General features: G+C 36.3%; 2 protein-coding genes and 1 long non-coding RNA gene across 5 annotated transcripts; all 3 read right to left on the bottom strand.

Moving 5' to 3' along the window:
• Positions 1-12,814: 12,814 nt before the first annotated feature.
• LOC143564021 (uncharacterized) lies at positions 12,815-14,104 on the bottom strand. The gene is made up of 3 exons (XR_013140773.1): positions 14,004-14,104; positions 13,006-13,086; positions 12,815-12,868 (listed from the first exon to the last, which is right to left on the bottom strand). It is a non-coding gene; the product is annotated as an uncharacterized LOC143564021 (long non-coding RNA).
• A 122-nt stretch (positions 14,105-14,226) lies between these two features.
• Positions 14,227-21,651, bottom strand: LOC143564026 (uncharacterized). The gene is made up of 9 exons (XM_077051426.1): positions 21,453-21,651; positions 21,205-21,341; positions 20,842-21,009; positions 20,539-20,721; positions 17,721-20,443; positions 17,481-17,586; positions 15,551-16,854; positions 15,310-15,415; positions 14,227-14,832 (listed from the first exon to the last, which is right to left on the bottom strand). The coding sequence occupies exons 1-9, from the start codon at positions 21,649-21,651 to the stop codon at positions 14,227-14,229; spliced, it is 5,532 nt and encodes a 1,843-aa protein (XP_076907541.1).
• Positions 20,925-23,508, bottom strand: LOC143564016 (uncharacterized). 3 transcript variants are annotated; one of them, XR_013140772.1, is made up of 5 exons: positions 23,275-23,508; positions 22,277-22,480; positions 21,453-22,176; positions 21,205-21,341; positions 20,925-21,009 (listed from the first exon to the last, which is right to left on the bottom strand). XR_013140772.1 is itself a non-coding variant. In XM_077051417.1 (3 exons), exons 1-3 carry the CDS (start codon positions 23,408-23,410, stop codon positions 21,746-21,748), a joined length of 771 nt encoding a protein of 256 aa, XP_076907532.1. In that variant the 5' UTR covers positions 23,411-23,508; the 3' UTR covers positions 21,111-21,745. The 3 variants fall into 3 exon arrangements, 1 of the variants encoding a protein (XP_076907532.1); XR_013140771.1 differs by having other exon boundaries at positions 21,205-22,176; XM_077051417.1 differs by lacking the exon at positions 20,925-21,009 and having other exon boundaries at positions 21,111-22,176.
• Positions 23,509-23,803: the final 295 nt, after the last annotated feature.

Below are 23,803 nucleotides of genomic sequence, written 5' to 3'. Positions count from 1 at the left end.
ATCTGTGACGCCTCCTTCCACACCCGGCTCATCCCGAGCATCACCATCCCGGACTCCGCAAAGTGGTACACCGGAGTGGATCCGGGAGATCTTGGCGAACCACTCCGCCTCCTGGTGGTTGAGGGCGTGAAGGGCGGGGAGTGCTCTCCCATTCTTAAACGTCATCGCAAGGGGGACGACGCGAGCGGAGATATAAAAAAACTCCTGCTTCCACGACCGAAGACTGCGCTCGGTAGCACAGATCTTCAAACCCTTGATCCGATTGACCAAGGTGTACCACCCCTGGATGCACCTCCAGGAATAGAAGGTCATCAACCGATCAACGTGGGGCTCCACGCCCAGAATGAGGCACACCCACTCAAAGTGGCGGATCTTGGCGATCGCCATCGGGTGTACCTCAGTCAGATGCGCACCGTGTCTCTCCAGAACACGGTATACAAACTTCGTCAATGGGAACCTGAGATTCCCATAGACGAAGAATGCAGCGTACACCCCTATCTTGCCCTTGGGGGCATCGTACACCGTCTGGTGTGGCTCCGGAAACTCAGGCTCGAACGGCTCGAGCATGAACTTCCGGACGACGTACTGATAGAGGTCGGCCGGAAGAGCACACTGGCACTCGCCGCAGTACTCTTATCGTCCTTATCGGAAGTGGACGACGGATTCTCGACGAACACGTCAGACTCCTCGGCAGTAGCCTCAACATCATGGGTAGAAGACATTCTGGAAGGATGAAAGGCAACGATTTCAGAAAAAATACTCGCCGGAAATCGCTTAGAAGGAGAAGATAGAAGTGAAAGTGTGGACTACAAAGGACCCTCTCCCCCTTTATATACTCATCGCAATAAATGCGATGAATTTAATGCGGACGAGAGAGAAATCACAGGTGCAATGAAACTATGACACGTGGCAAAGACCAAGCTGGCAACAGCTGTCGAAAGGACGCATGCCATAAATTTCGCGGCCACGCGCCCGAAAACTCGCGCCCACGCGCCTGAAAAAGCGTCTGGAATGACCATGTACTGTCACGTCGCCATAACTTCCTGCACGTCCTGACACTGTCAGAAGAAACAGTCGGACGACGTTTCAACAGTTTGGACTGTTCTTATCCTTTCACCAACTCTTCGAATTTCAAAAAGATTCAAAAGTAAGCGGGAATATACCCCTTACCTTGGCAACCAAGTAACTATAAGACAGGTGCGAGTACAGTGTTAAGGCAAAACCCTTCACATACTTAGCACCTGCAGGGAATTGAAGCCAAGAATACCTCGGCAACCAAGTAACCATAAGACGGGTGTGAGTACAGTGTCAAGGCAAAACCCTTCACATACTAAGCACTCGCAGGGAATTGAAGCCAGGAATACCTTGGAAGTAAAGTAACTAAAAGACGAGTGCGGGTACAGTGTCAAGGCGAAACCCTTCACATACCTAGCACTCCGCAGGGAATTGAAACCAAGAAGGATCTTCTGGGCCATGCTTGCGGAAACGGGAATAACATCCCCGCATAGCGGGAACGTCGAGAACTAGATTGTTTGAAGCTCCAAGATGGAATTGGTGGTTTAAACATAATTGATCACTATGTTCAAAACTACCAAAACCTCATGGAGAATCTACACAAGTGGGACTCAACGCTCCTGACTTGCGAGGAGGTTACAGACCTACCCGCATCATACCCAAAGATCAAGCAGGAAAGTCGGGAATTTCTGCACGTGACATTAGGACTTCCGCGGGAAGAATCCCCATGGAAAACCTTAAAACTAAACCCTTTTCAAAACCCTTTGCCTAAGTCCAAAAGTTCACCTCACTTATTAACAATACATGAGAAGAACATTGGACTGGGGGGACTTGAAGAGGTAGGTCCCAGCAGAGCCCAGTTGGACCCGCAAGACTCACCTCAAAGAGGGACGTCTTCGCAGTTGAACCCGCAAGACTCACCTTCAACAGGGACGTCTGCGCAAAGGCTAAACTCGCAACCCCTTGAAGAGGGACGTCTGCGTAGAAACCAACTGGGCCCGCAGGACCCACCATGCTCAGAGACGTGACGTCCTTACGCGCAGTACGCAAGCTGTTCCCGCAGGAAAAGCCTCCCAATGGTGTAGTACTCCGCCTGTTCCCGCAGCTGCGGATACAAGCCATCAGGGAAGGCTACCTGCGCAGCAAAGCTACACGCACAAGGCACTTAACTCTTAAATAATTCAGTAATGTCACCTGAAGAAGGAGTGAGCAAGCCGGGAGAACTCCCGCCCAAATGAGCCAGTCCGTACGATACTGGAGGATCTTTTGTACTGTACCTGACGAGGTATGGACAAAAGATCTGACCAAGGATACGACAGCTCACTGACAACAGTATGACGAGCAGCACGCTCTTGTACTGTATGTCACTATTAGCCGCTGCCTACTCACCAACCTGTCGGAAGACGGGCATGGCATGGCCTGCAGTTGGTGGAACAGGAATAGTATACAGCCGGCCTGGTCACTATCAGCCGCTGCCTATCCACCAACCACCAGCATGGCATGTGCGTAGCCCACAGTTGGCAGAACAGGAACACTATTCAGCCGGCTGTACCTTCTTGGAAACCTACCTTCGGCTATAAATACTCCAACACCTTGGAATGGTATGATTATCTTATATCTTATCTCATATCTCATATCTTGATATATTACCTGATATCTGCTCTAGTCATTCTCTTAATATACACTTATATTCAAGAGCAATCTAGTCTGATTCTCACGCCGGAGGGTGGTCACAAGGAGGTACCCCCCCCTTCTCAGTGACGAGCTCACGGTGTCTGTTTTGCAGGTTATCAGAAGAACCATCTTCGCCGGATCTAACCCCTCGTGAGAAACATCTATTTAACCCCAGATTATCTGTAATCTGCCCGGGGTCGATTAGTGTTTCTTCAAATATTTTTTTGAAAAGAATGGCATGATGAAAAATGATCAATGTAATGAAGGGAGCCAGCGAAGAATCCAACAGCTGATGTTCGGACGGCAATTTTGTCAACTGAACCAATGATAATCACTCAATTTATCTATTGTATTTTGTGTTCTCCTTTTAGCTTCCGATTTTGACTTTTGCTATTGATTTGATATTGGATTTGCTGGTGACATCATATTCATAGTCTTAATCATACCCACCTAAATTAAAAATTAATATTAGAAACATTTATTGTACGCTTTTGTGATGTTTTAAGGGGTTTTTTAGAGACACCAAACACTCCCTCTATACACGTCCTTATATAGGGCTATACGGGGCCATCGCCCACTCGTATAGGCCCTCGTATAGCATTATACACCCTGTTTATCCCTATATTACTTTCCTAATTACTTTAAAACTAGTATTGACACTCTTGTCGCGGCATATTACTACTACTCTATTATTACTACAATATATATATAAAAGAACTTTGGTATCGCAAGTGGTCTATTGGGCCACTTAATGGGCCACTTGGCAGCACCGTTTTGGTCAGTGTTTAATTTTTGTTCAGTTACCATAATAAACGTAATGGAAACCGATCAAACTTCAATTTTTTTTTGTTTTAGTTTTGGTACCGTAACAAATCTGAAACAAACCGACCGAGTTTGTGCAGACTCGCGGCCTTATCTGAAGCCCATGACCGACAACTCTCGGGTTTTACCAATGCGCAAATTTACCGACCCCCCCCCCCAAAAAAAATAAAAATTGGTCATTGGTCCACCTCAATTTTTATGTTTTTTTCGTTTTCAAGTTCCGGTACCGTAACGTAGGTAATCAAAACCGACCGAATTAGTGTCAAGTTACTACCTTAATGCTCGAGAACAACAATGCTTGGGTTTTACCACTGCCCAGGTTTGCCAACCAAACAAACATCGTCTTAAATATTTTGTTTTATTATATGTTAATGTTTTTATATGTTAATTTGACGAATTAATTTTTTGGGTTTTAACGCTCGAATTTTATCAATGGTGTTTATATCGTAACGAACGCAGTCGGTTCTGGCCGAATTCATGTCGACTCATGGTCGTAACGCTTGATTTTACCAACCTCCGGGTTTCAGCGATGGAGTTTTGACAGCTGCCCCGACGCGTTTTACTTTAATTTTTCATATAATTGAGGTACAAGGACTTCATCGTAATATATAGTGAAGATGAACAAAATTACCTATTTTTCATTATAATTTGAGTAAAGTAGGGAATGAGAACTAGTTGTGAATGCTCTAATAGCATAAAAAATGTATGTTTTAGATACAAAAGTCATTGACATAATTACAGAAAATGTCTTTTATGTTTACACCAAATTTCAATGGTTGTCGATCTTTTATCTTCAAAATTAACATAATCTGTACTTTACGTTTTCAAATGCTGCACCGTTTGTCCTTTGACCCTAACTCAGTTTATGTTCTCGTTAATTCAGGTCACATGCCTTGCACATAAGGGCAATTGGTCAATCAAACTATTAAAAGTTATATTCAGAATTTTATAAAACTGTTAAAAGTTATAAAAGAAAAACAAATTATTAAATTAATGATTATTAATATAAAATCTAAAATATGACAGTAAATTTAGCTAGAAATTCCCAATGACGAATTTAAATGGCTGGCAAACAAGAAACTGGTAGTCTGGTACCGACATGTAACTGTTTACTTATGGATCCTACAAAAATGTGTTAAGCTCAATAAAAAAATCTTGGACAATTGGACGTCAACGTGTTTGGAAGAAACAATCTCTGAAATATTATTGTTTTAACAATTTATTGACTTCCCTCTTCAAGACATTTTGATAATTTTCACTTTTATCTACCATGTGTCTTTTTTATATTTGTTAAGTAATAATCATTTGATTTGAGTACTTAAAATGGTATACTTTTGTTTAACACCAATCAGTCTATATAAGGACAATTAGATAACTAATTTGGTCCTACAACTTTATTTCTTTTCTTTATCTGAATCATTGTGATCCTACAAAATGCCTAGAAAACTAGCAAATATGAGCTTAAAAGATGCATTTATCTTTGTAATGCTTCACATCTAAGCAACGCAAAACCTTTCACATGACACATGTTAAGATGTTAATTTGGTCAAAAGTGTTTTAAGATTAAGATAGAGGTTCACAATTTAGATTCCATGGATCATAATGTTTACAAAGTTATAAGGTGGGCTTTCTACAATTTCTTCCCTACCTATAAATTCAGGAATGAATTTATGTAACTCTTCAAAACGTAATCAATGAACTTAGATTGAATAACTCTTAATCTATTACAACTTGAAAAATAAAACTCAAAAGCTTATTACAAACTCATCTAACCATCATTATAATTTTGATTAGGTTATATAGACAATGACTCGATCCAATTAGAGATGGACTCGAACCCCTAATTGAATAATAAATAAAAATTACATGTTTATCTATTAATCTAATTAGCTATCATAAATTAAATGCAACTCATTTAATTTAATTCTTATTACAACTCATTTAATATAACTCATGGCAAGGTGCAAGCTAGACAAAAATACATTAAGCTTGTAACTTGCAAAAGGGACTTCATAAACTTATGTGACACGAGTTTAAAGCTCAGCACACTGCGTCAGGGTGGTAAGGGATGATCTTCAACATATTACCGGGCGGTAAAGGAGAGGCATAAACACATGGTGAGGCCCAAATGCTAACTTTGAGGGCTTTAACGTGGTAACGGGACTTTAAACACCAACGCGTTTTCAAAAGAGTGGGACTTTAACATGATGTAACACTTTAACTCATCCACAACAACTTTTGTTGAAAACAAGCTATAGTGGAATCGGAATTGTCTAACTTGTTTAAAAATACAGAATCAATGAACTTTGTAAGTCTGTTTGGTGTCCCAAATAGGTTAATGAATACATGTGAATCATTATGGCTTGGTTTTTTTTTGAAAGATATTTCATGTTTCTTATATTTTTTTAAAAATTTTGATAGTAAGTAAAAAATGTGAACTTAAACAAAAGTGCAAAATTTTAAAAATAAAAGAAACTTAATCCCATTAAGTGCAATATGTAGAATGACAATACTACCCCTCTATTATCCCTAGAAGTCTAGAACCTATATAACACAAGAAAACATGCAAAATATTTAGCAAACGAGGGTTCTGTTCCATTGATTCATTCCTATGTTGCAAAACATGGTCTTCATGGCTCCACTAATTCTTCTTGGGCTTCCTGGAGGTTGAAGTAGCATTGGTGTTGGCAAAGGAGTCAGGGGTGTTATTGACATTTTGGTCACCATCAGCAAGCCTTTGCTTGAGTTGAGACAACAATGCTTGATTCTCTTGGTTAAGAAGCTGTGCTTTCTTTCTCAGTCTCTCATTCTCCTGCATTATCAAACAGTTCTCCATGTACAGCTTTGAGTTTTGCCTTTCCATATCTGCTTACAAAATCAAAATACAACAGTAAAAAGCAGTGTTTACATTGATACAGAAGACAAACAAGCAACAAGCAACATCGTCGGATAATACAAACTCTACTAAAACACAAAGATCACACTTTAAACACATACATACAAAGCCATAGATATCACCAAAGGACATGTTCCCATGTAACAACATTTATATCTTACCTAACATACACATATATATACACTAAATATTAAATATATATATACACACACACATATATTAATATATTAAGATTTTCAAATATGTTTACCTTTCAAAAGCTACAAGAAACTTTGATCTTCTGGTTAGATATCAGGAGCACAAAAGTAACAAGATTGTGACAGGCAAAATGAAGCATGAGAGTAGCCAAATATATAGTGGAAAATAATAATAATTAGAGGAGTGGGGTGGGTCATGTACATATGATGTACCACAAAACTAATCATGATGTAGATTCTGAAGCAGCAAAGAGAAGGCGGCTTGTGGAGGCCAAGGTTTTTAATGTTGTTCGTCTTCTACTGATCGATCATATGATCAGTAGGGGTAAATGGGGTATTTGGCATGTAATGGCAGGGGTAGTTTGGGTATAAAGAGGAAGGGTGGTTCAAGCTAGCTACTGGTAAGATTCGCAATGATGGTTTTGGATTGGATTGGTTCGAACCGACGAACCCCTGCCCATCATCACCACCACACAAATCCTTCTTCAACCCATTGATTCCATTTTGTTTTGATTCATTTGGTTACTTCTTCTTTGTTTTTTTTTATTTCTAAACAAATTTTTTTTTGTGTGTAACTGTAATTATTACCATTTGGAAATCTATACGAAAATATATTTTTATTATAACTATAGAAATATTGAAAATCATATAATTATGAATCTACGAAGCCAGCATGTGTCCGGTTAAAAGAACATAGTATGATCAGAGTGGGGCAACGGAGCTCTTCAAATTGAAGAGTGCGATGGCCTAATACACAAGAAAGTTGTTGTTCTAAAAAAAAGTTGTAGTAATTCTAATTACCAATTAGTAGATTAATTTATCATTTTCATTTAACAGGTACAAAATCATTTCGCATGGTTATATACGCTTAGTGAAACTTAAAAGACATTAGGTTTGCGGTTCGTATGTGTTTTTTTGTGTTTTTTTATGAAACTAGACATTATAAAAAAAAGATGTAAAATGTGTTATATAAAATAGTTATAGTAACTTTCTTTTCAAAAAAATATACATGCTTGTAACATGTCGGGTCAACGTATGTTGCATCATGTGATTTATTCAACGTATCCGTAGACCGTATCCTTAGGGTTTTTTTATTATTATTTCGTTTTTATTATTATTATTATTATTATTATTATTATTATTATTATTATTATTATTATTATTATTATTATTATATAATGTGAAGTTTAAAACAATAATTAAGAAACAAAATAATGACTACTTGGAAATATATAAATAGGAAGGCAAATTGGATTCTTCACTAATAATAATTTATATTGACAATTTTTTATTAAAAGAAAAAAGGAAAAAACTCCTAAATTCCGTCTTCATTATAAAAGATAATCTCACTTTTAACATAGAATTAACTACGTTTGCATCTGAGAACAAGACGTATAAGCTGTCATCTACTTGGAAACATACAATCCAACATAAGACAACTGCAACAATCATTCCATATGGTAATGCATGTTTTCTATTAAACTTAATGACATTGCGTTCGTATATGCATTGTTTTCTATGAAATTTAAAAACGTGAAGATTCTCATGAATATATCATTATCTAAGGGAATAAAAACAAGTATGTGAAATAAATTATATAAAATGGGTATAGTAATTATTTTTGGAAAATATACTCAAAGCGTGTTGAATCAAAGTACATTGCATCATGTGTTTTTCTCATGGTGCCAGATTCATACACGATTTTTATTATAAACTAGTGGTAACCAATGCACTCCATGGCGGGGATCGCTTCCGACAACTTTTGCATTAGTATTATTGTATTAACCTAAACGTTAATAAAATTTAGACGAATCGATGTTGAAAAAGTTTATATGAATATGTACATAAAAACAAGATAAAAACTAATTATAAAAATTAAATTAATTTAAGACACTATAGTAAATAAAATATTATAGTTTAAAAGTCTATTTAGTAAAATTAATAAAAGAAAAATAAACAAAGAACACGAGTAAATAAAAAAACAAGACAAATAAAAAACCATAAATAAGCAATAACAACTTGTACATGATTACACACAATTCCGTTTTGAATGAATTTCACATTAAAACGTAGATAATATGTATGCTACAACTGTATATTTAAAATTTTATATAAACATCATATTTTACAAGTTATAATTGGGGGAACAAAATAATTATTTTTAGACTAGTGAGTCATTAAATAAAATGTAAACTGGTTTTTAAATTAAAAATATAATTTACTGACAGATAATAATTCATATTAACATTTTGATTATTAGCACTTCTAAATTTTATAAGGTCCAGGGGCAATCAAACTGAAAGAAAAAAGATCTATGTTTGCCTTTGAGAACGTGACATATAAGGTGTCATCTATTTGGAAACATACAATCCAACATAAACCAACTACAACAATTATTAAATAGATACCATATTGATTCTTCTTATCAGACATTGCCATGCTATGGACGCATCATACGCTATTGTCAGTGAAACTTTTTGGTTAAAGATTTCTCTTAACAATGAAATTAAAAGTTATGAGTGACATTTGTTAACCTGTCATGATAAACTATAATGTTCAGGTGACTTATAATTTGGATGGTTAAGTCCAATTTATCTACATAAATGTTACATGGGCGTGCTTATTCATTTCTTCTCACTAGCTTCACAAACAAATATTAAAAATTAGCTTAGATTTATTTCTTATTATTTTTATGTGAAAAGTATTTTTTTATTTAAAAAGGACTCACATTATTAGACCTTAAGGAAAAGATGAAAGAACATACACTTGATTATAAATGTTTTTTTTCTTATTTTCATTATTATAAGTAATAAGGATTGGTGAGTAGGGCAGGTGATATAGTTAATAAGAGGGGGGATGGAAGGTTGACAATTTGAATGAAAGGAAAGGAAAAGGGAAATGGGATGATGAGTTTGATGGGTTATGAGTGCATTAGGATGAAACATGATGGCATGACACATGGGCTATTGGTTGTGTACTTCTCATTTGTGTAGGCAAAAAAGTGTGATTTTGCATGAATGGTAATTAAAAACTATGGGCTTTTATTTATGTTTACTCTTTCAATGTTTTCCTTGGTCGGTAATGTATTACTATTGTGGGTTTCTTTATGCTCATTTTATTTATATTCATCAACACTTTCCGTAAGAAACTAGTGGGATTCCAACACTTGATTTAGTTTGTGAGAGTTTGTTATATGAAAGAGATCGGTATCCGTATAAAACATAACACAATGTTTAGGGTAATGATGTTAATGAGTCAGGTTTGGAACATGTGTTGGAAATTCTAGTCCCATACATGGTTGTAAAATCATGTCTTATACTTGACACAATACCCGTCAAGTATTTATCAGCTAATCATCTATCAGATATCATGTACACTTATTAGTTTGATAAAAAAAATACATGCTAGAATTCCAAGTACATTTGTTACCATTGTAATTACCGTATACCTCTGTATAACTATTACAATATGAAATATGATACATTACATACGTACAAGTTTTATCATAAATGTATAATATCACAAAAATTTTTATATAATCTTATGTTTAACCGTCACAACATACAAAATATAAATAATATCATTAATAAAATATCCTAAAAGAAAATCTAAGGTACAATTTGTTTTTTAAGTGGTGAATTGTTTGCGGTCTGTGGACCATATCTGCAATCCTCTATATAAGAAGAGGTGGATCAATATTTGCAATCTGTAATAAGTAATATGTTTGTTTTTTAACTTATATAGACTACTAAAATAAATTGAAATTTAAATAAACTGATTTTTTTTTAACTTAAAAGAGCTCACAAATGCTTTATACATTGATTTCAACTTTCAAATACACGAAAATCTTATGACTAATTTCAATCTCATCACAAAAAAATTTAAGCAAATAAAAAATTCAGAGGCTACTAATTTCACTTATAATCAGTGATGAAGAGCAGCAGTGACGAGAGGTAGCGAAACATGATACAATAGGTTTGTGCCTAGTGTTGGATTTCTTCAGTGGAGTAGGGGTTGTGGAGGGGCAGCGCTTGTGAAGGGGAGACGGCTGTGGAGGAGCGAGAAGTGCGGCTAGGGTTGAGAATATGTGAAGGATAATGATGGTTTATGAGGTTAGAATAGGTAAAAGGAGGTTAGGCCAAATCTGCACCAAGAAAAGTCTGCACGGATGTTTTTTAATGAAACATCGACAAAAAACAAACAATGCAGAAGCTCATGTCTGAGCGATACGAACAGAAGACCTCCCGCCTAGCTTTTTTTAGAAAGCATACGCCACCTGATTTTTCATATAATAAATCTACTAAAATAAATAATTAATAGACAAAGGTTAAACAAACAAACAACCATATCCAAATTCCACAAATAGCAAGCTATTGATAGGGTCTGGGGAGGGTGAGATGTAAGCAAACTATACATCTTTTCAAAGGATAAAGATGGTGCTTCCAGGAAGACCGTCAACTCCTATAGCCATCATGGACCTGAAAAAGAAAATATAAGCATTAAGTGTTTTCTCATATAATCTATACAGCAAGATACTAAAAATACTATGCATATATTATTAAAAGGTTGTTGGTAAGAGAAAAGTGGTAAATAACCACAGAAAACATCATATAGACACGAAGACATGAAGAAGATACCGTGGAAGTCCATCACAAGTCATGACAAAACTAAGTGCCTATAACAAAGCTAGAACAAATTTGTACACCATCCCCTAAAAATCCACAACTTGAATCTTATGTCTCCATAAAGTCATCCATGTCCTCGGAGAGTGCAGTTTTATCAAATCGTGTCTAATCCGCTCATCGAATGTCAAATTAGGTCTTCCTCTACTCCTTGCCTCCACCGTAAGGGTTTCCACAACTCTAGCCGACATCGTCTCCTTTCTCCTCTTCATATGTTGGTACAAGCTAGGGGTGTGCATGGCACAGTTCAGTGCGGTTTTGGGCTAAAACCAAACCGAAAACCAAAACTTCGGTTTTTGGATTTTTGAAACCGTTCGGTTTCGGTTTTTCCGGTTTTCGTTTTGGTTTCGGTTAGCTTTCGGTTTTTGCCATTTGAGCTTGAAAATTTTAGATAAAAAAAAAAAGTTGGCCAAAAATAATTTAGATATATATAATTTAAATACAATTGGCCAAAAGTATTTAATTTACATACTAATTAAATTCTTATAAATTACTCAAAATAAAAAAATAAAAATCTAGAAATTAGGTTCGGTTCAGTTAGGTTTTTTCGGTTTTTATTACATGCAAAACCAAAACCAAACAATTACTTCAGTTTTACAATAACATAAAACCAAACCATCGGTTTTCGTTTCGGTTCGGTTTTTTCGGTTTTGATATTTCGATTTTTTAGTTTCGGATCCATTACACCCCTAGTAAACACTTATTAAGACGCTTATAACGGAAAGATGTTATTTAGATATCATATGCTAGAGCATTGTCTCATAGAATGAATGAAAACTATCATGGATCTTCATTAAACTTATTGTTACAATCATTTTATGATGCATCTTCATTGTGTTATGTACATTTCAATACAACCAGATAGTTTCATACTTAATTTTTGTTCAAATGTACAAAATCAATTATATCAAATCCATATCTCATGTTTTACAAAATACAACTCTTGCATTGATTAGCCATTTTTTTTTCCAACTTACAATAACTAGTTTAGAAATTTCCATTAGAAATACAAAACAAAAGATTCATCAAAAATATAACTAATTAAAATACAAAACATGCAGTTTTAGCACTGAGAAAGTAGAGTATCTGTGAGTAAAAGCTCATGCATTATAGTGCATTCGTGCATGATACATAGAATGTAATTAACGTTTAACGTAGAACATAAACATGCATTTATGGGATTTAAGTCTCATACATGAGTAAAAGTACATGCACTGATTGGTAATCTAAAAACATTCTTTTCCTTGAAAAGAGAAAGGCAATATCAAGAATTCACAGGAGATGAACCATTTGACATAAGTAACCAGAACGCTTACAGTCTCATTTGAAGTATCAGTCGTGAACTTTTATGAGCCGACATGTGTGAAACCAAATGTATTGATGTGTATTAACTGCAGAAGTATGTGATGATATGAAAGGATAGTTGGCAGAGAACATCTTCTTGATGGATCAACTGTAGTTGTGTTAGGAGAATAAATATGCACCGAATGGAATTACTGGTCTGATGCTTGAGAACTTGTTGGCATGGCATTCGTGTACTTTGTACAGTCATATGGTCCAATCTGATTCCCTTTCTTTTTCACCTGATAATTCGTTAAAATAAATATCACAAATACATCAACACTAGAAAACTTAACAATTTTAAAAAAGTGTTTTGTTTTGTAACGAGTGTATACTACTTTAGTCAGTTAAGAGTAATTGTTAGGATTGTAGAGTATACCGGAGACCATGGACTTGGTTCAGGAAGAGATTTGTCTGGGGGTGAATGCTGTACGGCACCATGCTTCATTGTAAGGATTTCCTGCAATAATATAATAAATAATAAATAAATAAACCATGTGTATAATTATTGATGTGTCTCAAATCAAATTACCGTTTGAAGTACATGAGTTTAGAAATTGGAATCTCAACTAAACGTTATATTGATGATACAAGCACTCTTTAATTCTCACGAAAAGTTCTAATATGCGCAAATGTAAAGAAAAATATAAATAAAAATCTTAAAGAAACATTATATTAATATAACAAGCTTGCTGGATGAAGTGTTTTAAAACCAATACTTTTATGTGGTGCCTAATGACCTAATTTAGTTAAGCATAACCCATAGTTACATCAGATTCTTTAGATAAACTGTAAACAAAAGTGTTACTTTATTGGAAAATTGGATTTTAATAATCCCAACTTAATGCAGTTGGCTGATAATAATCCCAACTTTGAAAGTAGCTGTCACTGGTCCCAACTTTCACACTATTTATTTTCATTGGACCTCTGTTAAAAAAAACTTAACGACGTTATGTTTTTTTCCAAATTTCAAACTGATATTTTAGGGCTTTTGATCGGAATGAGAATACGAGTCGATTGATGTAAAACTTACTTCCAAACGGTGGTCCAAACGACTAAAGGAAGCTTCAATTTCAGTGTTTGAACTTTTAATTAACAAAAATCAAGCTGTTTGAAGCGTCGTTTCGAGTTAAGTTTTACATCAATCGACTCGTATTCTCATTCCGATCAAAAGCCCTAAAATATCAGTTTGAAATTTGGAAAAAAACATAACGTCGTTAAGTTTTTTTTAACAGAGGTCCAATGAAAATAAATAGTGTGAAAGTTGGGACCAGTGACAGCTACTTTCAAAGTTGGGATTATTATCAGCCAAATGCATTAAGTTGGGATTATTAAAATCCAATTTTCCTACTTTATTTGATAAATGTATATTATTACCTCTCCAGCAGCTTCAATAACTGCCAGCCATTCATCAGAGAAAGGAACAGCATTTGGGGGACATATGCCCAAAGACTTATCTTGCCTCTTAATGCTAGTTGTTGGCCTCTTGCTGACAACAGATCAAAAAACAAGTTAAGAGATAAATTATCAAGTTACATGAAGGAGTAACTATAAGCAAGAGAGAAGATTGACTAAAACAGAAAATATATGTACAAGTTGCTTACGTCAACACTGTTGCATCAGCTTGTTCTTCAATGTTTTTTGATCCCTCAGCATCATCACCCACAGATGCAGTCTCACTAACGAACTCAACTTGTTCATTAATCAAAGAAGCAACTTCTCTTGAGATCAAATCCACATCTTGATTTTGACCTATAGTGATAGCACCTGAGACACATTTTTCTTGGGAAAGATCATCATTAATATCAGTTACATTGTGAAACGTGCCCTCTTCTGACAACTGAGAATTCTGTATTGCAGAAATGCAAGGAGTTGTGGCCTCAGCAGATGATTTATTTTCTATGAAAGAAGTTTCAGCATATGAAATATTGTTTAAAAGCTGTGTTACATTTTCTCTCACAGGACTATCATGTAATTCCACAAATACTTGGCTACCAGCATCCAAATGAGACTCGGGATTGACCTTCGGAGGCAGATCCTCGGATTTTTCAGTATCAACTTGTTCCCATGATGTTTGAGCATGATCAAGATCATCAACCCCAACTGAAATGGTCTCTTCTTGATGCTGACTGGATTGTCCAAAGGTTGACATTGTAGAGGCAGTATAACTTTGTAGTCCATTTTCTTCGTATTCATTCACTGAAAGCTGAAGATGAGAAATAGAGATGTATCTTAAAACAAGTTCTTTGTATGCTAGTTCCATTACTAAAAGAAGTAATATGAGGCCTTCATCAAAATAGTTATACTATGTAATGCTACAACAATCAATTTCTTGTTCTTATGCATCTCTCTTAGTAGTCATATTATAATGGGAAATGGTCATTGTTTAAAAAGTTCATATGCTAATTCCACTATGCTAATTAAACATTTAAATAAAAGTTATAACAGATCATCATTAAAAATCAAAAACAATATGTTCAATTGTTAAGCTTGCTGGATGAAATGTTTTAAGAACAATTTTTTATTGTGTCTAACGACAAAATTTTAACCCGTAGTTCCACCAATTCTTTAAACAAAACAGGACATTCACATAGAGATGACAGTGAGGAGCTGAATGATATAAAACACATCTTCATTAAACCTTATGGTAATTAATTTATTTGTAAAACAAAAAGTGTATCACCTCTCCAGCAGCTTCAAAAGCTGGCAGCCATTCATCAGAGGAAGGCACAGCATTTAAAGGATGTATGACCAAAGAATTATCTTGCCTTTTGACGCTATCTGACCTCCTGCTGATGACAGAGCAAAGTCAAAGTTAAAGATTTTTCCCCATAAGAGAGATGAAATATCAAGATACATTAAGGTTAGGCATATGCATAAGAAAAGATTGACTAAAACAGAAAATATATGAACAAGTTGCTTACGTCAACACTGTTGTATCTTTGGGGTCATCCAGCTCATGTTGAATTCCACCCACTATTGGAGTTGCTTCTCCAATGTTTATCTTCGACCCCTCAGCTTCTATCATATACGTAGTTTCTGTACCAACCAAGCAGCACGATTGCGGTGTACTTGTGGTTTCTTGGCTCACAGAAACACTTGAATTAGACTTTCCAGTTGTGAAACAGTCGTGTGTTTCTACTGAATGAGTGATCCCAACTAAACCTTGAGGCTGATTTTCTACAAGGATTTGATGTTGAACTTCAACTGTTTCTGCTGCTATATCCGCTCTTTCTTTTTCCAAACTCTGTAGATTATTGCCGGTGAATTGTGCCCCTTGCAGCACTGATTTACTCTCAACAAGTGTATCATCACCCACAGATGTAATCTCACTAATGAACTCAGCACTTTTTTCTTGAAAAATACGATCATTAATATCAGTCACGTTGGGAAATGTGCCCTCTTCTAAACGTGAGCTTTCTTCAGGTATAATGCGGCTAACTGGCAACTGAGAATTCAGCAATGCAGAAACGCAAGAGGTTGTGGCCTCAAAGCAGTTCAAAGATCCATTAGCTGTGTCAGTATCCTGTAACTGAGAGTTGTTCTTAATAAAATTGGCTGGGATAAAGTGCTGCAACCCTTCAATAGATGACGGATTATCATGTAAGGCCAGTGTGACAGGTAACTTATGTTCATTTTCTATAGAAGGAGTTGGTTCATTGTTGAGGCCTTTAGAAGATGGACTATCATGTAACTCAGCAGACGGATCTGTCACACAAAGTGATTTAGTAGTGGTAGAAAAGATATCTGCACCGTCAGCATCATCATTTCTTTGTTCTGTATTCAAGCTTTGAAATAAAATACAAGACGAATCTACACCTTTCAACTCTGTGACATCATGTTCCTCCATAGGTAAAGTTTTGTCATCTACAAATGTATAAACATCACTTTCTTGGCAATGTGGCAGCACACCAGAATAACTTTCTACACCAGGAGCAACACACTTTGTGCTTCCAACATAATCTTCTCCTTTAGTAACTTCATCTTGCTCATGGGACTCCACAAACACTTGACTATCCGCATCTAAATGAGACTCAGGATTGAGTTTAAGAGGAGCATCATCAGATTTTTCAGTTTTAACTTGTTCCAATGATGTCCAGCCATTATCAATATCATCAACCCCAGTTGAAATGGTCTCTTCTTGATGCTGAATGGTTTGTCCAAATGTTGACATTGAAGAGGCAGTATAACTTTGTAGTCCATCTTCCTCGTATGCATTTATTAAAAGCTGTATATAGAAAATATCAATTTGTCTTAAAATATGCCAGTTCCACTAAAAGATGCAATAACAAACCTTCATCAAAATAGTTATACTATGTGTAACACTACAACTAAATCAAGTTCCAGTATTTCCACTAGGCCCACTATATTAGGCAGAAGAGCATGACAAGCTGTCAATCTATTTTATAGATAGGCTATAGATGGAAAAAGCCCTAATTGTCCTTTTGAAGAAAATGGGTGCCTAAGATTTATTCTCCTAAAATGGGAAATAGTCATTGTCTAAAAAGTTCATATGAAAATTTCACTATGCTATTACATATTTAGAATAAAAGTTATACCAGATTATCATCAGAAATCAGAAACAATATGTTCATTCAATTGGCAAGCTTGCTGGAAGAAATGTATTAAGAACAATGTTTATGGTGTCTAAGGACCTAATTTAGTTAATTATATCCCGTAGTTCCATCAGATTCTTTAGATCAACAAAAAGAACCATCAAATAGAGATGAGAACGAGGAGCTGAATGATATAAAAATACATCTTCACAAAACGTAATGGTAATTAATTCAATTTGTTAAAACCGAAAGTAAAAATGTTCATGGTATTACTTTATTTGATAAAAACGTATATTACCTCTCCAGCAGCTTCAAAAGATACCAACCATTCATCAGAGGAAGGAACAGCATTTGAGGGGTGTATGACCAAAGAATTGTCTTGCCTTTTGATGCTATTTGACCTCCTGCAGGCAACAGAGCAACAGTCAAAAGTTAAAGATTTTTCCCCATAAATTAGAGATGGGTTATCAAGAAGCATTAAGGTTAACTATAAGCAAAAGATCGACTAAAACAGACAATATATGTACAAGTTGCTTACATCAACCCTGTTGCATCTTTGTGGTCTATAAAGTCATCCAGTTCATGTTGAAATCCACCATCTATTGGAGTGGCATCAACTTGTTCTCCATTGCTTATCTTTGACTCCTCAGCTTCTATCATACATTTAGTTTTTGTACCAACCAAGCAGCATGATTGTAGTGGCGTGCCAAACTCTTTGTCCAAACTTGTGGTTTCCACACCCATACTCAATTCTTGGCTCACAGAAAAACTTGAATCAGACTTTCCATTAGTGAAATAGTCGGGTGTTTCTACTGAATGTGTACACCCGACAAAACCACGATGCTGATTGTCTCCATTTACTTGCACCGTGGGCAAAATCTGGGAACTGGCATCCGAGTTTTCTTCTGAAACAACAATGACAGTGCGCCCTTGAATGGATTTTGAGTTTTCCTCAGAGATTTCTACTGGCAAAATCTGGACATTGGCCTCTGAGTCCAAAATCTTTTCAGTAGATGGTAAAGAGCCCTTCATAAGCACTCGATCATCAAGAAAAAGTGTTGTCTTTTCTTCTAGCATAGGATCAGAGCCTTCAAGTGTCTGATTTTCACTTTGAAACTGACTATGAGTTTCTGGTCCACCAGTGCACCCTTGAACGGTTGGTTCGGTCTCTGATATACTAGCATGAGAGTGTAGTGATTTTTCAGCCACTAACCCCATTTCCTGGCTCTTGTGGTTTTGTACATGGTATGCTTCAACTGTTGGTGCTTCTATATCCAGTCTTTCTTTTTCCAAACTCTGCGGATAAGTGTCGGTGCAGGGTGCCCCTTGCAGCACTGATTCGCTTTTAACAAGTGAATCATCACCCACAAATGAAGTCTCACTAATGAACTCAATCAAAGGAGCAACCTCCCTTGAGATCAAAACCTCATCTTGTTTTTGACCCGGTACTTCAATAAGTATAGCACTTGAGACACTTTTTTCTTGAAAAAGATGATCATTAATGTTAGCCTCATTGTGAAATGCGCACTCTTCTGACAACTGGGAATTCAATAATGCAGAAATGCAAGGAGTTGTGGCCTCAAAACAGTTTACAGATCCATTAGCTGAGCCAGTATCCGGTAAATGAGATTTGTTCAATGGTGAAGCCTCAGTAGATGATCGATTATCATGTAAAACCAGTGTGACAGCTAACTTATGTTTATTATCTATGGAAAGAGTGGGTTCAATGTTGAAGCTGTTAGTAGATGGACCATCATTTAGAATCTGTCTTACAGTGTCTCTCAGAAGACTATCATTTGACTGAGCTTTACTCCTGATGAAAGTAGTTGGATCGATGTGGATGCCATTGCCTTCTTCAGCAGATGGATCTCTCACACGAGGTGGTTTAGTAGTAGTAGAAAAGACATCTACACCCTCAGCATCATCTTCCTCCACAGGTAAACTCTTGTCATCTACTACTTTACAAGTATTGTTTTCTTGCTCGTGTTGCAGCATACCAGAATGACTTCCTATACCATCTTGCTCATGGGACTCCACAAACACTTGGCTACAAGCATCCAAATGAGACTCAGAATTGACCTTGGGAGAAGCATCATCAGACTTTGCAGTATCAGCTAGATCCCATGATGTTTGAGCAGGAACAAGATCATCAAATCCAGTTAAAATTGTCTCTTCTTGATGCTGACTGGACTGTCCAAATGCTGACATTGAAGAGACAGTATAACTTTGTAATCCATCTTCCTCGCTATAAAGCACAGATTTGTATTTTGTTTCAGGCTCTCTACCTTCAGCAGATGGTGGATTATCATGTAAAAGCAGTGTGACCGGTAACTCACGGTTATTTTCTATAATATGAGTTGGTTCAATGTTGAGGCCTTCAAAAAATGGAATACTTTGTAACTCAGCGGACGGATCTCTCACACGAGGTGATTTAGTTGAAAAGACATCCACACAGTCAGCATCATAGTTTCTTTGCTCTGTATTCAAGCTTTGAAATGGAATACAGGATGTATCTACACCTTTCAGCTCTGTGACATCAGCTTCACCTTTCAACTCTGTGACATCAGCTTCACCTTTCAAATCTGTGACATCAGCTTCATCTTTCAAATCTGTGACATCAGCTTCACCTTTCAAATCTGTGACATCAGCTTCATCTTTCAACTCTGTGACATCATGTTCCTCCATAGGTAAACTTCTGTCATCTACTACATTAGAAACATCATTTTCATGCTCCCATGATGTTTGAGCATGATCAAGATTGACCTTTACAGAAGCATCATCAGAACTTTTATAATCAGCTTGTTCCGATGATGTTTGAGCGTGATCAAGATCATCAACTTCAATTGAAATGGTCTCTTCTTTATGTTGAAGGGATTCTCCACATGTTGACATTGAAGAGGCAGTATAACTTTGTAGTCCATCTTCCTCGTTATGAATTACAGGTTTATATTTTGTTTCAGGAACTCTACCTTCGGAAATCAGTTGATGACAAGGAATTTTTTTCCCTAGATTTTGGTATACATTTGTATCTGCTACCCGTTTAGTACTAGTGTTGAACATGTAATTTGGTGATGGACTCTGAGTGGCAGGTGCAAAAAATTCTTTACCGGGCGTTAGAGCCACACAGCGTACGTTTTCTGTGATAACATTACTTTTCATGGGTGGTCTTGCTGGCGGCAACATGTCACCATACTTTCTATCAGAGCCCATATATTGTTGAACTTTTGTTTGCTTCAAGGGAGCGGACTCTGAAGATTTTCTCTGAAATCAATGTCATAAATGATAAATATAGTTTTAGAAGTTAATTTTGGCATGTTAGTAAAATGAAATACAAATAAAATGAAATACAAAACTACCAAGTCAAATAATCGCAGTGACGGCGATGGCTTTCTCAGTCCTGATGGTTTTGCAAGTGCAGAAGGATGGTCTTGACTTTCACTAGAATTTAATCTATCTGAAATCATCAGGCCCTTAGTAGCTTCTTGAATATGACAGGGTCCTGAACTAGTCAACCTAGCTGCTTCAGACACTGAGTTGTTCTGTATGATTAAAGAAGAAAACGTTTGTGTCTCCGAGTTAGTGATGCGATACAAATATGATAGCATTAAGAACTACATGTTACACTGGATGATAAAGATTATAAAGGTTCGACTCTTTACCGAATTTTCTGCAGCATGTTGAGCAAAATGCTTAGCTGCAAGAGGGGCAGATGTCCCTGGAACTTTACATGCATGCAATGTAGCTGAAACCATTTCTGAATTGTTATTAGCTCCATCAACCTTGACCAATAGTGACCTGGTTGAAGAAGCAGCTTTAGATGACTGTGTCTGCACAGGTTAGGAGATCATTTTAAAACAATTCAGTTACTAGCGCATTCAATAGATGAGTGCTTTCAGGGTCATGTTACTTCAAAACAAAGATATATGTGGTCAACATGATAGTGCTTCCAAGTAAAATATCATGTTTTGTAAATAACTTCTAAAGAATGAAAAGTTGAGTGAGCACCCATGTGATGTTCTTACCAAATTTTTGGTTGTTTTTTTAGCTAGCTCTCTAACTGGTAATTGGAGGTTGCTTGAACTTGATTTTGGTTTACTTTGAGAACCATGTACTTTTTGTAAAGAGCTCTTCAACCCAAAATTCTTCTCAACATTTTTGGCTGCAGGAAGAAAAAGATAGATTAGAAACATATTCCTATGCAAGCAATATGTTAGTATTAGACAAGAATCACGAGATATACAAATATGCTTCCAAATACATTGGCACTTACTTGGCTTAGGAATCAGACTATGCCCCAACTGGCTAGTTGCCATAGAGCCTTTTGTTGTTGCATTATTTGCATAAGAACATGATCCAGGCTTTGAGATTGGTAGTCTAGGAATCTTGGATTCTTTGTTTGCTGTTTTCAAAGTGTTTGAATTTGCTGGCCTTTTCAGAGTACATAAGTTAAGGCTAATAACCAAAACCATATCAAAATTTATCCCAAAGGTCAAACAAAGTCATGTTACAAAATGTGAAAATTCTAATCTTGCTCAAAACACAAAAAAGGATATGAAGATGCAGCTAAAGGCTGTGAGCAGCCACCAACCTTAGGCCCGATTCTATTTGCACGATCACTTGAAAGAACTTTATTTGTAACTTGCTGGCATAACACTTTGAAATGTAAAACAACCCGTCTGTGCAATATACAAACAGATGATAATACTTCAAAATAACAATACAAAAAGTCAGACTTACTTTATGACGAAGCAAAGAACCATGATTTCTCATCAAACAATCTGCCTTCTCTCGGTTTCCCTTTAGTGTATGATTCTTGTCACGTAACTCTTTGAGCGGAGCTTCTTCAGAGGCTTCCGTGTCATTGGATTCATCTGTACATATCACATCTGAAGAAAATAAGCTATTTTCTTCTTCACTTATAGTACACAATCCACCTCCGCATGTGCTAGCATCAATACCAGTAATCAAGGTCAATTCAGAAGGATCCAGAATGCCTATAGAATGAAAAGGTGTCAAGTCACTCGTATTCTTAATCAAATTAATTATGTTTTTGAGTGTAATATCAGACAACAGAAAAGTAAGCTGTAAGTCAACCTTCATCAGTGAAAAAAGCTCTATCCCATGCTAAGCTTTTCCTCAAATTGTATCCAGCCCCCTTCTTTTTCCTCTTCATCTGCACAGGTTCCATACCTAATTTCGGCCCTTCTCCAATGCTTGAATTCATATTCTCTTTGTTATTGTTAGCTTCAGAAGATGAACTATTAGGTTTTTCCATACATACACCATCTTTCAGATATTCTGCAATACAAAGGAACACCATCACTTAAGTAACTTAACCACAATTTTTGTCGCAGATACCAGATAACAAATCAAACATAACCGTCAACACAGGTGAGGTCTAGACTACTTTCTACTAACTGTATCAAACAACAATTTCTGGTTACATGAAATTTAGTTGAACACGATAGGCGCTAGTCGGGCAGTGAGGTACCAACTAGCGATTAATAGGGATTAATCGAATTGGAATTTATATGTAATTTTTCAAAACTATACACACACAAACACACTAAGTTTTCTATATAATTTTTCAATTACTTCAAAGATTTTGACCGATTTTGACCCACCCGTTGTGGCCAAAAGCATGACCAATTTTGACTCATTTTGACTAGTACCAATTTTAGGGGTGGATTGGGTAAAATCGAATCGGTAGCCCTCCGATTTCCGATTAATCGCCAATTAGTAAGCTCCTAGTCGCAATTATTACAACATTGACCACCAACATAACAGTTGAGATACCAATTATAGCTAAATCTGGTATCATTTTAGATATAACTAATTGAGCAATACTACACTACCAGGTTTAGGTTAATGATTCCATTACATATACTCCAATACCTCCAATTAAACACTTACTAGCAAACAAACCCTAAATCGAGAAACATAAACAAAAAGTAAACCATCCTTGTAATTAAATTCAATTTAAAACTAATAGAAACGATACGTAATTACATAAATACTAATTACAGCATAATTGTAATCGATCGAATCAATTAACGCAACATTAATGCAATGTATAAGATAAACGTGATTACTGGCGTTCGAAGGTGGAAGTGCGAATGACGAGTAAGTGAGAGGCGATTTGGACGGCGTTTGATTAAGATCTGGAAACTGTTGAAGAAGAGAATCGTCTTCTTCAGCGATTTCAATCAATGGAAGATCTGATTCCATTTTATTGGAGCCCTAACTCTGTGTGTCAGTGTGTGTGTGTGTGCGCTTTCAAAATGCATATGAAGCGCGAAAGTGAGAGAGAATCACGGACCAGATCGGGCCGGATAGCCAGTAATTCTCAATTTGAAATTTTTAAAAGCAAAGCTGAAGTCCATATTAAATATAATATATGTGTTATAAGTGGTTGTAAATGCAGACATTATGTACCATTATTATGTTCTCATGATGGTATTACCGTTTCACATCTACCACCTAGTGTATATATATACTAGGTTATAACTAGGGCTGTAAACGAGCCGAGCCAGAGTGTGCTCGAGCTTGAACATAATCGAGCTGGCTCGAGCTCGGCTCGTTTTCTTTATCGAGCTGAAAAATCGAGCTCGAGCTCGGCTC

The sequence above is a fragment of the Bidens hawaiensis genome, unplaced genomic scaffold (genome assembly GCF_021521415.1).
Source record: "Bidens hawaiensis isolate Kalapana, Puna unplaced genomic scaffold, B.hawaiensis_p1.1 tig00021689_1, whole genome shotgun sequence".
NCBI lineage: Eukaryota > Viridiplantae > Streptophyta > Magnoliopsida > Asterales > Asteraceae > Bidens > Bidens hawaiensis.
Note: the sequence above shows the minus strand (reverse complement) of the source record. Positions and strands in the feature narration are given on the sequence as shown.